A 17,033-nucleotide genomic window follows, 5' to 3' on the forward strand; every position below is an offset into this window, starting at 1 on the left:
CTAAAGCGTAGCTGCACCTCATTTACCCCGAACGGTCTAGGTCTCTGTACTTCAAGAAAAAAAAAAATTAAAGACCTACGTGCAGAAAAGTCACATCAAAAGGACGATTCAACTCTAGCATTTGTTGATTCGGAAGTCCTGACAGATTCTTTGAAGTATTGAATACAAAAAATGAAAGCTACACCAAGACTTATCTTTTCATCCCGTTCCCCTATTACTGGCAGATAACTATGGACCAATAATATTACTTTAACTAGTTAATGGAGGTAGTATTCATGAAACAAATCGGAAAAGCTTCGTCACGATAGAATCTACGGCTTTGTGTGCAGATTTAGCGATCATGTTTTTGTGCAGATTTAATTCTTGAACAAAGTTGAAAAAAAAATGGGTCACGAGTTCGAGCTACTCAAAAGATACATTTTTTAACATTTTGTCAGTGCTTAAGGGAGCCTTAGCAAGCTTAACTATAAGGTGCAGGGGTTTTCAATTTTGGTGTTTGGGTGTTTACTCAATGAAATTACCGAATTCAGCAATGGTGTATAGGTGTTCAAAACAGCTGTAAGGGTTTTTCCATGGTGCATGGATGTTCGGTGGTGTACGGATGTGTTCTCTTTTTGTGTCACTTCACCAACCCCCACACTTTGGAGTACAGAAAGGATTCGCCATTTGTGACTACTTCTTCTTTTTAAAGAGCCTTCAAACTAATGAACAATCAATGTGCTAAAACAAGAATGTGGACATTTCAGCCGGTAATGATGCATTACTTGCACGTTTCCATATTAACTTTTTCTAGCAACTTTGTTTAGCAAGGTCTTGTCAAACGCATTATTGTTCTTGATGGGGCCTTTGGATATGCCTTACTTGTACTCCTCCGTATCATCTCTTTAATCTTTGGATCAACTCTTTTTAGTTTTCAGATCCGTTTCGGCCTCCATTCAAATTCATGTATTCTTCCCAAAGTACATTGACATAAAACCAAAACCGAAATGCATCTCCTATTTATTTGCTATGATGTACTCTATGTGGCATTTTTCAAAAATTAATCTTTGATTATATTCAAATACGAACATCTACTCCGTTTTCTTGTCGGTAACCGGGCGCAACATTTGATTAATCCTACATGCATAAGGTGGCACGCATTTATGGCGCAGGTACACATTTCATGCACGACGCACATCTACAACACATACGTTGAGTCGATGTTGTGAAGCAGCCTTCAAAGAAATAGAAACATTAATGGCCAATGGCTAATGGCAAATAAGATTTCATGAAACAAAAATCAAAGTCTTGAAGATTTTTACTCTAGTGGTGTAACTGAAAAGTTGGTTCTATAATTGTGACAACCTATCCAAATGCTATTCAAAATTCAACCATACCTGGGATTATGTGCAAAGTTTGCAAATTTGCTTCACTAGGATCCTTATATAGCATTGGAAAACTGGCGTCGTCGTCTAAAGGTTTGAGACTAGAGGCAGGAACAATAGCCACTTGGCACAATGGTGAATGTTACAAAAAGATGAGAAATTTTTCAAGTAGCTACAACAGCGATAGATTAGAAACCCAAGAGATAAAATGATTTTGAAGTGCCTGTATTTTCTTGATGGGTCTTTTTTTTTTTGGAAACACAGCCTTGTGCAAATATCATTAATCATGTCTATGCACACCATAACAAACTAAGAATAGCGTTTTTGGACGATCTCAGGCTTCTAACATAAACAAGAACCCGTGCCAGATCATGTCCAAAAGACACTCTTTATACAGCGAAATGCATCGTCTGCCCGATCTTCTGCAAGGATATGTCAATCCCTATGAACAAAGGCAATCTCCACAAGCTAATGCAAGAACCATAATCAATGATAATCCGCAGGTGCCAGATTTCACAATGTTGCAACAAGTGTCCAAGAAACTGGCCTATCTGATGAAGATTGTTGTTGTTGGTGACGGAGGTTGTGGAAAGACATGCTTGTTGGTGTCCTATGCCCAACAGAAATTTCCCGAGGTTTACGTTCCTACAATTTTTGAAAATTACGTCACAAGTGTACAATCGCCCACCGGCCAGATTGTGGAGTTGGCCCTTTGGGACACGGCAGGACAAGAAGAATACGACCGCTTGCGTCCGTTGTCGTATCCGGACTCCGATGTTATAATAATTTGTTTTGCGCTTGACAATTTGACATCTTTGCAGAACATTAGAGATATTTGGTACCCTGAAGTCAACCACTTTTGCCCGGGTATTCCCGTATTGCTAGTGGGTACCAAATCGGATCTCCAGTCCCAAATTGATCCTCAGGAGCCTCTCCGTCTAGCATCAGAAATCAACGCTGTTGGATATGTCCAGTGTTCGGCGAAAACCATGTTCAACGTAAAGACTGTCTTCAACTTCGCCTTGAACCACTATCTTCAAATTCGCCAACGGGAAGAGCAAGTGGAAAAACTGCGCAAGCGTTTATCACGCGTGATGGCTCCGGGCCATTCCAGACACGGAAGTCATTCGAGAAACGGAAGCCGTGGGCATGCTAGGACAGGCAGCGGCATGAGCTTCAAAAAGGGCCATTTTGCCGGCGGATCGCTAGGATCGAGTGTATTGTTGGACAGTCCGCTTGCAGAAGACAATTACCAGGCAAATCCGTATCTGCTGCCACAGCCTCAGAAGTATAACGAGGAAGAGTTTGCTTTCACGCGAAAAAAGAAAGCGAAGAAGTGTACGATATTGTGATTTACGAATGAACAGCATAGATTTGGGCACTGTAGACTGCGATATGAAAGTGGATTGTGAGAGGGAGGTAAATTGACTAGTCTTAGGGCTGGCTCGATTACAGGAAAAGAATTTAAAGCAGCAGAATACTCTTAGCCCTATGTCGGTGGCTGAATTAAGATGCAAATTTGCGTTGCCTTTTTCCAGTACAATTGACGATTCTTTCAGTGCCGTGGTACTTTCTACTCTTTGTCTCCGTCTTGTGGGATAACAATGGTTTCTTGGCGTCTTGTTGCTAGTCCCAATAAGACATTGATCTTCGTATTAAGTGAGCACAAGATCTCAAAGAAATACACACCATCGAGACCACTATATCTACATTCGATCAGAAACAAATTGTTTACATTTGGTCTAAAGATCCTACCTTTTGCCAAATCAACAAATAAACAAGAAAATCAAAATGAACGTTCATGGAATGAAGACCTTCCATGCATGCTTCGCATATCTATGCGTATGTCTAACTCCATCAAACGCGCGCTTTTCTTCTAAATACACTTTCTTCTCTAAATATCTCCACACGTTTCTGCAGCGCACAATTCTGTCTGGCTTTCAACTCATCCATTCTTTTGCCCATTCTACTGTTCGCCAGCATGGACAAGGAAAACACGGAAAGCAATCAGCTTCAGCCCCAAGACTCGCCCAATCCTGGGGTCGTCAAACAGAACCTCAAGGACGCGGGAAATCGGTCCAGTAATCACTACAAGAAGCGGCTTTCGCCGCTCCGCTTCTATTTGCGCCAGAAATGCTTGCCTCTAGTGCGAAGCGAAACGGCCGTGCTTGAGAAAATCCAGCAGCGGTATCGGAACCCGGTACTCGACATCTACTTTGCCTGGACCGCCAATCTTGCATCGCACACGTTCTACGTTCTCATGTTGCCATTGCCGCTCTGGTTCGGAGCGTCCCGTATGGCCCGGGACTTGATTTTTGTGTTGGGAATGGGTATCTATGTCACGGGATTCTGTAAGGATTTCCTCTGTCTCCCAAGACCTCGCTCGCCTCCTTTGCACAGAATCACCATGCTGTCCTACACGGCCCAGGAATATGGCTGGCCCTCGTCGCACTCGGCTAATGCCACAGCCGTTACTTTGGTGTTGACTGCGAAATTGTGGGAGTTGCGCTCTGACTTGGGTTTTGCTTTGTGGCTGGCGCTCATGGTGTTGCTTGCCGTGTACTACTTTTCGCTTATAGCAGGCAGGTTGTACTGCGGCATGCACGGTTTTTTGGACGTGGGAACGGGCGCTCTAATAGGTCTGGCGATGTTTATTTTCCGTCTTTTCTTCGGTACAGCTGTCGACCAGTGGGTTTTTGCTTCTCCGCGGAACGGTTCATGGTGGGGCATTTTTGCTACCGCGTGGATGATAATCTTGGGCCACTTGGCGTTGATCCACGTTTACCCTGAGCCTGTTGACGACTGCCCGTGTTTTGATGATTCTGTTGCGTTTGTCGGCGTTCTTATCGGGTTGGATTTGTCCCATTACGTTTGCGTGCTATCCAACCGTTTCGCGGCAACCAATGCCTTTTTCGATCCCATCAGAGTTCCCTTTGATACGTCTCGTGGACCGATCAACTGCTTGATGCGCTTTATTCTTGGGGTGGCACTTGTGGTGGTGTGGAAGTCGGTGCTGAAACCGGTTCTCTTTACTATTTTACCTCCCATCTACAAACTAGTGGGCGTATACTTGCCACGGAGTCACTTTATCTCGACGGCGCGGACCAAAAAGACGTCAAGACAGATCCGTAGCCAGTCGCTCTCCAACATGAAGAATGAGCCCATGCTTGAACTCGACAATGTGTTAAAGTCTGTCGTAGCCAATGGGAAGACTCAGGTTGGACCTACGGATGACATTGATGCCTACGAGCTTTTGGACTACCAGCTGAAGCACCCTGATGAGAAGTACGAAAATGTGAAAATCAGCGGTGTTTTCCGCAAAAGATACGATGTGGAAATCATTGGTCGTGTGATTGTGTACGCTGGTATTTCCATCACTTCTGTATGGGGCTTTGCGCTAGCTTCCGAGGCGATGGGATTGTAAACAGCGGCATGAGTCCCCCAAACACAGTCATAGTGACTACAGCAAAACTTACTGCGCGGAATTGCTTGTTTTCTTCGTGAACAATACTTTGAAGTAATACCGGGGCCACTTACAGAAGACCATAGATGGAGTCCAGTCTTCGTAATGCGCTTACCCACTTCAAGAAGTGGATAAATGCGGGCTTGACATCATACTCTAATTGCAATAATTCAACGCTACCATTCTGGTACTTTTGCTCACTGGTTCTGTAGAGGAATAAAGATTTCAAGAATACGCTAAGCTCATACCTCTCGAGAATTGTCATCTTTATTCCGTCATCTTTTTCCTTCGGCCAATAATGAGACAGTCATAGTAAGATCGCGATGAGAAAAAAAATCACTGCATAAGACATCTCATCACAGGACTGATAGCGGAGAAACATATTTTCTTCAAGACCGTTATCCCATGCCAGCTTCGATGGATAAACGCAGCGCCGAACCCGTGGCCGAAAACCCGAAAAAAATCAAGCCTCAGAAAAAGTACAGGCGCAAGTATAAGGCGAAGGATGTCGAGCCCACAGCGCCTTTGGGAGTGCTTCAGTATGAAATCAAAGAGCTTTTGCAAACGCACAAGTTGCAGCAGAGCCAGATCGAAAATGACATGAAAGAGTTGCTCAATGACTCTAGTGTCGAGCAGCTTTACCATCGCGAGGTGAAGGATGTGGAGGTTTTGCGCCTTTCGTCCAACGGCGATGGATTGGCCCTCATCCCACATCCTGTCAACGCCCAAGGTTTCCAGATCGCCATTGTTCCCTTCGGTTTGCCCGGTGATGTGGTGAATATTCGTGTTTTCAAGTCGCATCCGCTCTATGTGGAGAGTGATCTTCTTGCAGTGAAGAAAGCAGCTGCTCTGAGAGACGACAGTCTAATAAACTGCAAGTACTTTGGAAAATGCTCAGGCTGCCAGTACCAGAATGTGGACTACGACACACAGCTTGAGTTCAAGAGACAAACCATCGTCAACGCCTACAAGTATTTTGCACCCAAGTTGTCTTTGGGCGGACTACCTGAAGTGGCACCTACGCAGTCTTCTCCGCTCAAGTACCATTACCGGACTAAGCTTACGCCGCATTTCAATGTTCCCAATAAGATTCCCCAAGACTACACGCGACCATCGATTGGGTTTGGCGCAAAAGGCAGACCCCAATGGAGAAAGACCGAAGGCGGCGACTATCTGATTCTAGACATTGAGCAATGCGCCATTGGAACAGAGATTGTCAACCAGGGCATGGACAACGAGAGAAAACGCTTTGAGGAAAACTTCAAGAAGTACAAGCGGGGTGCCACGGTGCTCTTGCGAGAAAACACGCTTTTGCCCGATTCAGAGGGGAAATTTAACGTGGAATCGGGTTCCACGACGCCGGAAGGCCTGATTTCCCAGATCGAGGTCGAGGTCAACGATACAAAGCTCTTGAAAACTTGCATCACCGAACCTAGAACCATTGTCACAGAGTATGTCAATGGGTACACCTTTGAGTTTAGCGCAGGCGAGTTTTTCCAGAATAATAACCTGATTTTACCGCTTGTGACCAACTATGTCAAAGAGAACTTGCACATCCGCGGCTCCGGGCCAGACGAGCCCAACTATTTGGTGGATGCGTATTGCGGATCCGGTCTCTTTTCCATCACTTGTCTGACTGGCGTTTCCAAAGTGATTGGAGTTGAAGTGAGTGCTGATAGTGTCAAGTTTGCCGAAAGGAACGCCAAAACGAACAAGATCGAAAACGCCTCCTTCATCGTTGGCAAAGCCGAGGAGATTTTCAAGAACATAGATACGCCTCCCGCCCGGACGTCGGTCATTTTGGACCCGCCCAGAAAAGGATGTGACGATGTGTTTTTAAACCAGCTTAGTGCGTATCACCCAGCCAAAATCGTCTACATCAGTTGCAATGTTCACTCGCAAGCGAGAGACATCGAATGGTTCATTCACAACACAGAAGCAGGAAAAGACTACGTGGTGGAGAGTGTACGTGGGTTTGATTTTTTTCCACAAACACATCACGTTGAGTCTGTTGCTGTTTTGACATTGAAGGAGTGACCAAGAAGTTGAAAATGCATATTGTGACGGCTTGTGTTGTGGCTAGCGCTTATAATATTACAGACACAATACTTGAAAGATAGCTTCATTTCGACAGGCTTATACTAGAACCTTTTAGAGCAGCCTATTTCTGTACTATATAGAACCTTCTGAACAGTTAGCTGATAGCATTGATGACGCACAACCAAATCCAGCCACGATTCTCAATGATCTACGGTGCTGCCATTTTACGTACATGGTCTCTGTAATTTTGTGGAGGGACATCTGCTTCTTCTCTCTTCCCTCTAACTCTAGCATCTCGTGAACTTGATATATCCTTTGATCTACTATACACTGCGAACCCATTCCCACACCCAACAAAAGAGTGCAGTCACCACATGCCAAAAAGGCATTTAAAGAACCTTCCGTTCATTTCTGCAACCTTACCTATGCATTTATCTTAGCGTTTTGACGAAATCCACAGTTTGGCCATTATGACCCACACAGTCTAGGGCTGCAGCCCTAAGCGCGACCGCTTTTCCACAGGCGCTCTCGTGCAGGTCTGCGCACCTGGGCTCTAGGTGGAAAAAAATTTAATCCTCGCGAACAATCTTTTCTTACTGTATTAACAAACCAATCTACCAACATGGAGAACGATAAGGGTCAATTAGTATGTACTCGCACTCCGTTTTGACCGTGGAAAACGCAAGAGCCCGTCATGAAAAGTCCATTCTCCCCAGTTGTGCTGTCTCAGGACACCCAGATTCCATTTTCCGATCGTGACTCAAGCTTCAGCTTTTCATTTGATATTGCACAAACCGATTTTCCTCCAGCAAGAGACTTTTGAATTCCACGTTTCCCCTGCAAACTCAATACTAACCTCTCAGGTCGAATTGTACGTGCCAAGAAAGTGTTCTGCTTCCAACAGAATCATCAAGGCCAAGGACCACGCTTCCGTTCAAATCAACATCGCCAACGTTGACGAGGAAGGTAGAGCTATTGCCGGTTCTAACACCACTTACGCTTTGAGCGGATACATCAGAGCCAGAGGTGAAGCCGACGACTCTTTGAACAGATTGGCTCAACAAGATGGTTTGTTGAAGAACGTCTGGTCTTACTCCCGTTAAGGAGATGTATATCTAATGTCATATAATCTGTGAGTGAGTGTAGTGAATGGATGCGGCTAGTCGATTTTCAAGACATCCTGTAGAATCTGTGCCAAGATATCAAATATGATCGTGTGAGTGGCCTAACTAAATTTTCTAATACATTGCTTCTCAAGTCAATAACCAGTGGTATTTTCTATTAACGACGATTGACAATGTGGAGTTTGGTGTCAGATCATGGAACTATCTTGCTGGCAATTTGCTACATCGGTTCCCATGAATATGGAAACTGTCACTACCACATATGGGATTTGGTTAACCTACCCGTTAAGAAATATTAGTGTAGAATAGAGCTTACCTGATGATGGCAAGTGGTTAATGCATGGAATTGCATATTCCCAGTATCCACATGACAGATTTACTCGAGAAGGTAACTTGCATAGAGAAACAGAATGCATGAACACAAGAACACCAGGTACTGGGCCAGGAGACTGGTAGGATAATGAATGCATTTTCTAGAAGCTCTTGCTTTTTCACAATTTGCTTGACATCAGCCTTTTCAGATGCTTCAGCTCGATTTCTTGTATGAGCACGCTACATAAGAGAATACACCTGCCATCAGGCGAATACCGGCCTTCCATGCAAAGCCAGCCCGCGCAAAGCTATAAAAAGCCAATAAAAGAAGTCAATTGCAAGGAGCCAGGCAGAAGACACAGGTAAGGCATGACACGGCAAACGTAAGGCAAGTAAGGCAAGCCAGCCAAAAAGCAAAAGCCAAAAAGCAAGCCAAAAGCAAAAGCCAAAAGCAAAAGCCAAAAAGACAAGGCAAGTATGGCCAACTAGGGAAGGGGCAATGAAGCCATTACGAAGGCAGATAAGGTACAGCAAAGTGTAGAGGAAACCAGTAAAGGCCAGCCAGAAACAACGGAGCAAAAGATGCAAAGTAGTGTAAGAAGAAGAGCTAACAAGCAAAAAGGCGTATAAGAAGGCTTCAGGTCCATCAATCCAGGGTGCCATGGCGCTGGATTATTATTTGAGCTTCCCAATGCGCATGTTGTCTCATCGAATTAGGAAAGTGCGCCCCAAGGTAATCGGGCCATAATGGAAAAGAAGCCGAAAAATGGATTGCCCATTCGGCTGCTGAGAACACCACAGCACCATTGGCCCGTTTTGCCTCTGTTTCCGGCTCCCAAGCGGCTTCTGTGCTTTTTTCCTTCTTCTGATTCCCATGCACCTAAATCCCGTGGGGTATTTTTCCATGCACCTCGTATTATAGACACTCCTAAACACTCCACTATCTCCATATAAATACTCCACGTTCCACTGGGGCCACACACTAGTAAAAATAAATACACCACAGTCGCAGGAGGCCCTCTTTTCTCTTCTCGTCATTTCTCTCCTTCTTCCCCTTTCTCGAAATGTACGCTGTGGCTTCCTTGCTTTATAGCCCCGATTATTTGCCCGGGGCTCTTGTGCTAGGCCATCGTTTGCAGAAAATGGCGCCGCCAGACACAGATTTGGTGTTGTTGGTGGACTTGCCGCGGTTTTCCGACCGCCAGATCTCGCTTTTGGCCCAGGTGTGGACCCGTTTGGTCGATGTCAATGTGGTTCTGTCTCTGTTGGTGAGCCTTTTGCGGCACACATTGAAAAGACCCGAGCTTGCACAGACATACACCAAAATCCACCTCTGGGGGCTCGACTACAGCAAAGTGTTGTACTTAGACGCGGACACGCTTCCGCTTTTGGACGGACAGACCACCGTGGTGGATCTTTTGCGTCTAGACTTCCCCAAGGGAAAGATCTTGGCTGCTCCCGACTCGGGCTTCCCAGACATCTTCAACTCGGGCGTTTTCGGTTTGCAGCCAAATAAAGATGACTACCGCAACCTTGTGGCCCTTGCTGCAAGCAACAACCCTGGCGTATCGTTCGACGGAGCCGACCAAGGTTTGCTCAACCAGTATTTCAATGCGAATCCCGACTGGGTCAGTCTCCAGTTGGCCGGGCAGGCCCCGACCTCTAATTGGGTCCAGATTCCCTTTTTGTACAATACAACACCCACATCGCAGTACGAGTACTTGCCGGCGTTCAACTATTTCACTGGAAACCCTGGCCCCAACGGTTCTGATTCCTTATCTAGCCCCGATGAATTGCATCCGGGATCGGTTCCTCAAGAGCTTTCTTCTGTGTTTGAAACCCTCGGCGCATATGGTTCGGCCGCTGTAAGCTACTTTTCAAGTAAAGGGCCACTGGTGAAATTGGTGCATTTTATTGGCCCGCTCAAGCCTTGGAAAAGCGAAGGTTCGGGCTTGTTTCAGAAATGGTGGGATGCATGGTACGACTATTCCCATGGTTTGTCGATCCATGAAAAGCTTGGGGAAAAACCGTACTCCGTTTCCATCAAAAGGTTGGTTGTGCCTGGCCTGGAGCCAGAGCCGGATAGAATCTACCCTCAAGACTTCCATACAGATGTCAGTGCAGATTACCACAAAGACGTCAACACAAATGCTTATTCTGAGCCCCAACAGGTGGAGGAAAATAGTGCTTCCACAGAGAAAGTCTTCAAGCCAGAAGATTTGTGTGATCCTGCCAACTATCAGCATATGTCTACGCCCGAATTTCAATCCGCAGCTGCGTGGGATGCTACTGTGGAAGAGCCACCACGTACAAGGCCGGAGAACATTTCTTTCACAGACGATTTGCAAGAGTATGAAAACGAATGGGAGCATGTGGAAGAGGAAATAGAGGAAGAAACCAGAGAGGACGAAGAAGAAGAGGAGTTTGTGGAACAGGAAGAAGCGGAGGAGGAAGAGGAGCTTACAGAATTTCTCCATCAACCTCAAAAGTCAGATGTGGACTATTTTGGGTTCCATAGTAGCCAAGTGGCGGAACGTGTTTTCGATGAGAAGTCTGATTACAATCCATTACACTCGCTTTTGAAGGCCAAAGACCAGCTCTTGACGCTGATAAGTAAAATGGCTATTTCTGAGAAGGAATCAGACACAAAAACGGATGCAAAGACAGACACACCAGCCCCGAAGAAAGCGGAAACGGTGCCAGTAGATGAAAAGCCAAAGGATGAAAAACAAGAAGATAAAAAAGCAGACGTGGACACTTCTGAATCAGAAGTCGGCAGCTCCAATGAACAAGGCGTGCCGAAACTTTTCCCATGGGAGTTTAAGACGTCAGTTGCGCCGGAACGTACCTTTGGCATTTAAAGATGCTATCAAGTATTTATGGCGCCAATGAAGATTAATAATGTGTGCCTTCATGTGGTATAATAAATGTGAATTAAAAGTATTAGACATAGATTCAAGATGGCACGGCTTAAAAGGCGGAAAAGTATGAACAGTTCGATTAAAGTTCAAGTATGCCAATTAATGTATTGTTTCATTAATCTTGTATCTATGCGGTGAATACATTAATCTGAGCCTATCGAGCACTACAATCTCTTCTTTAGTAAAAATGGTCTGGCAATCAATGTAAAGTTGAAGTGTATACAGAGTAAGAATGTGCTCGCCCTTGAAATGTAGAACAATCTAACTTTTTTACATTAAGCATCATGAAATGTAATGTGGTATGGCTCAGCATGGTCCAAAGAATATGTAGGATTACATGCAATTATTGATTAGGTTGCACCTACCATATTCGACTGTGCACGTTTACAGTTTCAGGTCAATTGGCCAAGAACAAAACCAAAGAAATATCAAGGAACAAATTACGCAACTACTATTGTATCATGTATCAATTGTCTAGAGTATACTTTCGGACCCAGATCTTCTACTAGACGACGCAATCCGGATAAGACAGGTGCGTGCTCACATTCCTCCAAGTCTGTGAATCCCCTTTAAGCACAGCTGTAGCACCACCTTCTCTGCTCTGATATTCTCCTCTCCTCTTCTTTTCTTCACCTGTTAGCCTTGGGCAAATCTCTATCCAACATTACCACTCCAGACTGAAGGGGTCAAGGGGTTACCCGGCCGTGAAAATTTTGCTGTGGGTGCGTACAGGAGGTTTTATTAGAAGAGCGAGAAAAAAAAAAAGACCTTTCAAACACCAAACACCCCATCATTTATCATGTCTAACGGGATCCAAGAAGTCGACTCCAACTTGATTGAAAGTAACTACGACAATGTCGTCTACTCTTTTGACGACTTGAACTTGAAGCCAGAAATCGTCAGAGGTATTTTCGGTTACGGTTACGAATCGCCTTCTGCCATTCAGCAAAGAGCCATTTTGCCAATCACCGAAGGCAGAGACGTTTTGGCCCAGGCCCAATCCGGTACCGGTAAGACTGCTACCTTCACCATTTCTGCTTTGCAAAACATTGACGTCAACGAGAAGGCCACCCAGGCTTTGATCTTGGCTCCAACCAGAGAATTGGCTTTGCAAATCCAAAACGTCATCTCCCACATTGGTTTGTACTTGAACGTCACCGTGCATGCTTCTATTGGTGGTACTTCCATGTCTGACGACATTGAAGCCTTCAGATCCGGTGTCCAGATTGTTGTTGGTACTCCAGGTAGAGTTTCGGACATGATCGAGAGAAGATACTTCAAGACCCACAAGGTCAAGATGTTCATCTTGGATGAGGCCGATGAGATGTTGTCCTCTGGTTTCAAGGAGCAAATCTACAACATCTTCAAGTTGTTGCCAGAAACCACCCAGGTTGTGCTTTTGTCCGCCACCATGCCTCAAGATGTCTTGGAGGTCACCACCAAGTTCATGAACAACCCAGTCCGTATCTTGGTCAAGAAGGACGAGTTGACTTTGGAAGGTATTAAGCAATACTACATCAACGTCGAGGAAGAGGAGTACAAGTTTGACTGTTTGTGCGACTTGTACGACTCCATCTCTGTCACCCAAGCTGTTATCTTCTGTAACACCAGATCCAAGGTCGAGAACTTGATGGCCAAGTTGAAGGCCAACAACTTTACTGTTTCTGCTATCCACGCTGACTTGCCTCAAGCTGAGAGAGACACCATTATGAACGAGTTCAGATCCGGCTCTTCCAGAATCTTGATCTCCACCGACTTGTTGGCTAGAGGTATTGATGTCCAACAAGTTTCCTTGGTTATCAACTACGACTTGCCTGCCAACAAGGAGAACTACATCCACAGAATTGGTAGAGGTGGTCGTTTCGGTAGAAAGGGTGTTGCCATCAACTTTGTCACCAAGCTTGACGTCGGTATGATGAGAGAAATCGAGAAGTTCTACTCCACTCAAATCGACGAGATGCCTGCTGACATTGGTGCTTTGTTCAGTTAAGCGGCCGGTTAGCGTGGCTTGTGTAAATCCATTATTTCATTAATGTACGAGTTGTATCATTACGTGTAGCTACTTTTTGATGTGTTAGGGATGCAGAAGTCCATGTATTGGTTTGCAAACGGCGAAACTTCTATACGATAAGATGGAGAAACCTTGGTATATGTTTGAACGATCGTCATTAGATGTCTACTTTCTGCTCCTGGTACTGATTTGAATTGCTTAACACGGTTTTTATCCAGTGTTTTCTCCCGAAACCAATCATGATTCCGTATTTGCTTTGAATCTCTCCTCTTTATACATCTTTTCGATATTGAGATCGAAAATGTCTGTATTGCATAGATGTATTGATATTTTGATGAATAAAACCAAAATCAATAAATAAACTCGAAATCAAATGGAATATAGTCTGTTGAATTTCATTTTTTGTAGCTAATCGGCTCTCTAAATTTTTTTACAGAATACTACACTACGTACAATATCTATCTAGTAAATGTGTTCAAATTTCATTGTAATTATGGAAAGTTGCTTTTGCGTTTTGGTCATCAGATCCACTGATGCATAATTGAATGACCTGAAGATCACTCATCTACGTTTACATTTCCTTACCCATTAACGTTGATTGTCTATGCAATTGACTCCTCATTGGTAGTCTGGAATATCTAAGTGGAAAAAAGGTGTGTTCGTTCCCACAGCAGCAAAATATGGTTTGCCTTCCAAATCTGGTTCGTCGACAGTAGCAATGTTCACGTATGTTCTTTCGCTGACCAAAAATTCATCACCATACGTGCCAAAGCCCGCTTGAATTAAAGCTCTGCGGATCCAAGGTGAGTTGATTCCGCTAAAGTGGAATTCAACTTCACGATCTGCGTAAATGTTCAATGCACGGCGCAAATCCACCAAGGCCTGAACAGATGTGGTATCTATTGATGGCACGCATGAAAAATCGAGGTGGACAATGCGCAAAAGTGGTCTTGTTTCTTCTTGGACGACGACTTCTTTGTCTGCCTTGGCAAAAGGAAGCTTCCATCTAAGCGGGCCCGGATCGTTCCACGGCCTTGAACCGGCGGAATCATAATGGTACGGTTTGCCCCGCCTCGTAAGGCGCTTCACCTCGTCAGAGATCAAATCCACTTGCCTTGAAGCATTTGGATACACGAATGCTTCCACGGGACGGAAAACAACCACACCTTCCGGAGGCGGGAGAACATTCACGTCTTTGTTGAAATTATTCTTATCCAAAGGCACCCAGCGCGTATGAAACTTGATGGTTGGGTTTTGGCTTGCCAACTCGCCCGCGGTTGGAAGCGTAGATTTTTCAAAGGCGTCCTTGACTTTAGCCTTGCTGATTGAAGTGGAGCGATAAGTATCGCGGGACAAAACCTGTTGAATTTCAACATCGGTCTCGCTGGAAACGTTCGATTCGTTTTCGTTAAAGCGGATCACTGGATTCACCACTTCGGCGACACGAATTCTGCCCAAGAATTGACCTTGAGGCTTCGAAACGCGGAACAAAAGAACAGCGGCAGAAGCAGCAATGGCAAAGTAGATACCGTTTTCAATCGAGCTGAACACAGTGATGATAACGGCAATCAAGAAAATACCACAGTCGAGTGGGCTCACTTGCCATAAGTTCCAGGTGGCACGCCAGGGTGTAAGCAAGTCAGAAACAGCATGGATGATGACTGCGGACAATGTAGCCTTTGGAATGTAGAAGAAAGCGTCAGTCAAACAGTACAACGCCAACAAAACCACAGCACCGGTAAAGATACCAGCCAATGGAGTTCTGACACCACACTTTGCTTTCAAAGCGGATCTAGAGAAAGAACCTGTTGCTGGATAAGCATTGAAAAATGTGCCAATCAAGTTGTTCACACCGATAGCAATCAACTCCTGATCTGGAACAACTTTGTAGTCGTTGATACGGCCAAAAGATTTCGAAATGGCTATGTGCTCCAACAACAAAATGATGGTGGAGACTGGGATTTCTGATGCCATGGAGTCGATGATTCCATCGGGAATATGCATCACACCAACATGCTTCAAACCGGAAGGCACCACACCAATGGTCTTCACGTCCGACTTGAATTTACTGAGTGGGCCATTGAATCTTTTAACCTCTGGATGCACAATGCCCCAAGCAATAGCTGTGGCAACGATAATGACAATGGCATTACGCAACTGCTGGATATAAAAGAACCACATTTTTTTCTTAGGGTAGCGCTTGCCAAAGTAATCACACAAGAACTTCCACAAGTAGAGAATAAACAAAGGCACAAGACCGAAAGCGGCATTGACGTTCGTCTTGCCAAGGTTCTTCAAGGTGTGCACCACAGTGTAGTAAGAGGATTTTTTCGAGTTCACGGCAGAGTTGTATCCCATCAAAGCAGGCACTTGGCCGGTGATGATATTAAAGGCAGATCCCGACATGAAACCCATCACGGCAGGCATGGAAATGAACTCAAGAATGAAACCAATACGCAACAAGCCGATTCCAGCAGCAATGCCACCGCAAATCAAAGACAAAAACGTGGCGATTTCCTCGGGCGCAAACTTGTTGCCCACTTTGCCTTGCACCTTGGCAATGACCTTGCCCACCTGCAAAGACATGACAGCCACAGGCCCGATAGAAACGTCTTTGGACGTGGCGAAAAACGAGTAGATGAACACACCGACAAAAGAAGAGTACAAACCAAACTCTGCTGGAAGCCCAGCCAACTGCGCATACGACATGGACTGCGGCACCAAAACAACACCAACAGTGATTCCGGCAACCAAATCTCCATAGAGCCACACCCGGTTGTAATGCAAAATCCACTTTGCAATCGGGAACAACGAAATAAAGTAATTAACCACCCGCGACGCTGGGTCCGAAAGATGTTCTTTGCCAAACTCAACCACAGACGGCTCGTTTTCGACGTATTCGCCAATGACGACATTGCTGTGGTCGGGTCCAAGCGGCGGCTGGTGGTCTCTCTGAAACTCGTGGCTGGTGATTCTTTCCACCCGGCGAGAATCGTATTCCTGCGCCTCGGGCACGATGGATACGGCCGAGTTGATCGACCTTCTGCTTTCTGCACCCATGATTTACTGTTGTGTCCGTTGAAGGAGAACGAAGCGGTATATATGCAAAGAAAAGAAGAGGCCAAGCAGTTTTGCAAAATTCATGTGGCGGATCTCGATTACGAATCGGTGTCTGCAACTCTAAGGCATCCACAGTTAGGCACAGTCACGTGACCAGCAGCAAACGTCATCCCCAGCCGTTCCGCTCGCTATGGCTTTCGGTGCATGGACTGTGGCGCCAGGTGCATTGGCTCCGGCTCTTTCTCCACAAAGATCTACCGCTCACACTAACAGCCGTCTGTCTTGTTTCGCTGTTTTCTCCTCTGCAATCAACGGACGCAGCGAAGCACGAATTGCTGCGAAAAATGGTTCAAAGTCACGTGCCGTGTTGCAATGGGCCCAAGAGTCAAATTTGCGGCAAGGCGTCATTTGGCCTGTGTGGGCAATTGTGGGCCTGTGTGCAGGCATACATCACTTTTCATGCACGTCATTGAGGCGTTATGTGAGGAAAGACGCTAGAGAAGTGCTGATAAGGCGGCATGGAAAGATAAAGCCACATGTGCAAATCGATTAAAGTTGGAGATCGTTTGCATACGGCTGATTTTCCCTCTGTGTGTGGGGTTAAAAAAGATTACCCCGGCTTTAATTTTTTTTGTTTGGTTTCTTTTTTGCATCTATGAGCCTTGCCTGGAGAAATGTGTAAATCCACATTGCGTTATTGAGAATCCATGAGCAGAAAAAGAAATGACTTGGAATAGC

The 17,033-nt window shown here is 45.3% G+C and overlaps 7 protein-coding genes across 7 annotated transcripts; 6 read left to right on the top strand and 1 right to left on the bottom strand. All coding sequences in view use genetic code 12, as the record gives it.

Moving 5' to 3' along the window:
* Positions 1–1,735: 1,735 nt before the first annotated feature.
* On the top strand, positions 1,736–2,716 carry CRL1 (Rho family GTPase; the record flags this gene model as incomplete). The annotated part of the gene is made up of 1 exon (XM_002618478.2): positions 1,736–2,716. One exon carries the CDS (start codon positions 1,736–1,738, stop codon positions 2,714–2,716), a length of 981 nt encoding a protein of 326 aa, XP_002618524.2.
* A 629-nt stretch (positions 2,717–3,345) lies between these two features.
* FOB63_001410 (sphinganine kinase) lies at positions 3,346–4,788 on the top strand (the record flags this gene model as incomplete). Its single annotated transcript, XM_002618477.2, has 1 exon — positions 3,346–4,788. One exon carries the CDS (start codon positions 3,346–3,348, stop codon positions 4,786–4,788), a length of 1,443 nt encoding a protein of 480 aa, XP_002618523.2.
* Positions 4,789–5,232: 444 nt separating this feature from the next.
* On the top strand, positions 5,233–6,864 carry TRM2 (Trm2p; the record flags this gene model as incomplete). Its single annotated transcript, XM_002618476.2, has 1 exon — positions 5,233–6,864. One exon carries the CDS (start codon positions 5,233–5,235, stop codon positions 6,862–6,864), a length of 1,632 nt encoding a protein of 543 aa, XP_002618522.2.
* An 872-nt stretch (positions 6,865–7,736) lies between these two features.
* On the top strand, positions 7,737–7,970 carry RPS21B (40S ribosomal protein eS21; the record flags this gene model as incomplete). The annotated part of the gene is made up of 1 exon (XM_066102160.1): positions 7,737–7,970. A coding segment is annotated over one exon (234 nt), but the record flags the coding sequence as incomplete, so codon positions are not given.
* A 1,397-nt stretch (positions 7,971–9,367) lies between these two features.
* FOB63_001413 (glycogenin glucosyltransferase) lies at positions 9,368–11,164 on the top strand (the record flags this gene model as incomplete). Its single annotated transcript, XM_002618475.2, has 1 exon — positions 9,368–11,164. The coding sequence occupies one exon, from the start codon at positions 9,368–9,370 to the stop codon at positions 11,162–11,164; it is 1,797 nt and encodes a 598-aa protein (XP_002618521.2).
* Positions 11,165–12,023: 859 nt separating this feature from the next.
* TIF (translation initiation factor eIF4A) lies at positions 12,024–13,214 on the top strand (the record flags this gene model as incomplete). Its single annotated transcript, XM_002618474.2, has 1 exon — positions 12,024–13,214. The coding sequence occupies one exon, from the start codon at positions 12,024–12,026 to the stop codon at positions 13,212–13,214; it is 1,191 nt and encodes a 396-aa protein (XP_002618520.1).
* A 639-nt stretch (positions 13,215–13,853) lies between these two features.
* SUL2 (sulfate permease) lies at positions 13,854–16,295 on the bottom strand (the record flags this gene model as incomplete). Its single annotated transcript, XM_002618473.2, has 1 exon — positions 13,854–16,295. One exon carries the CDS (start codon positions 16,293–16,295, stop codon positions 13,854–13,856), a length of 2,442 nt encoding a protein of 813 aa, XP_002618519.2.
* Positions 16,296–17,033: the final 738 nt, after the last annotated feature.

Source organism: Clavispora lusitaniae (assembly GCF_014636115.1).
Source record: "Clavispora lusitaniae strain FDAARGOS_655 chromosome Unknown tig00000038_pilon, whole genome shotgun sequence".
In the NCBI taxonomy this organism is placed as follows: domain Eukaryota; kingdom Fungi; phylum Ascomycota; class Pichiomycetes; order Serinales; family Metschnikowiaceae; genus Clavispora; species Clavispora lusitaniae.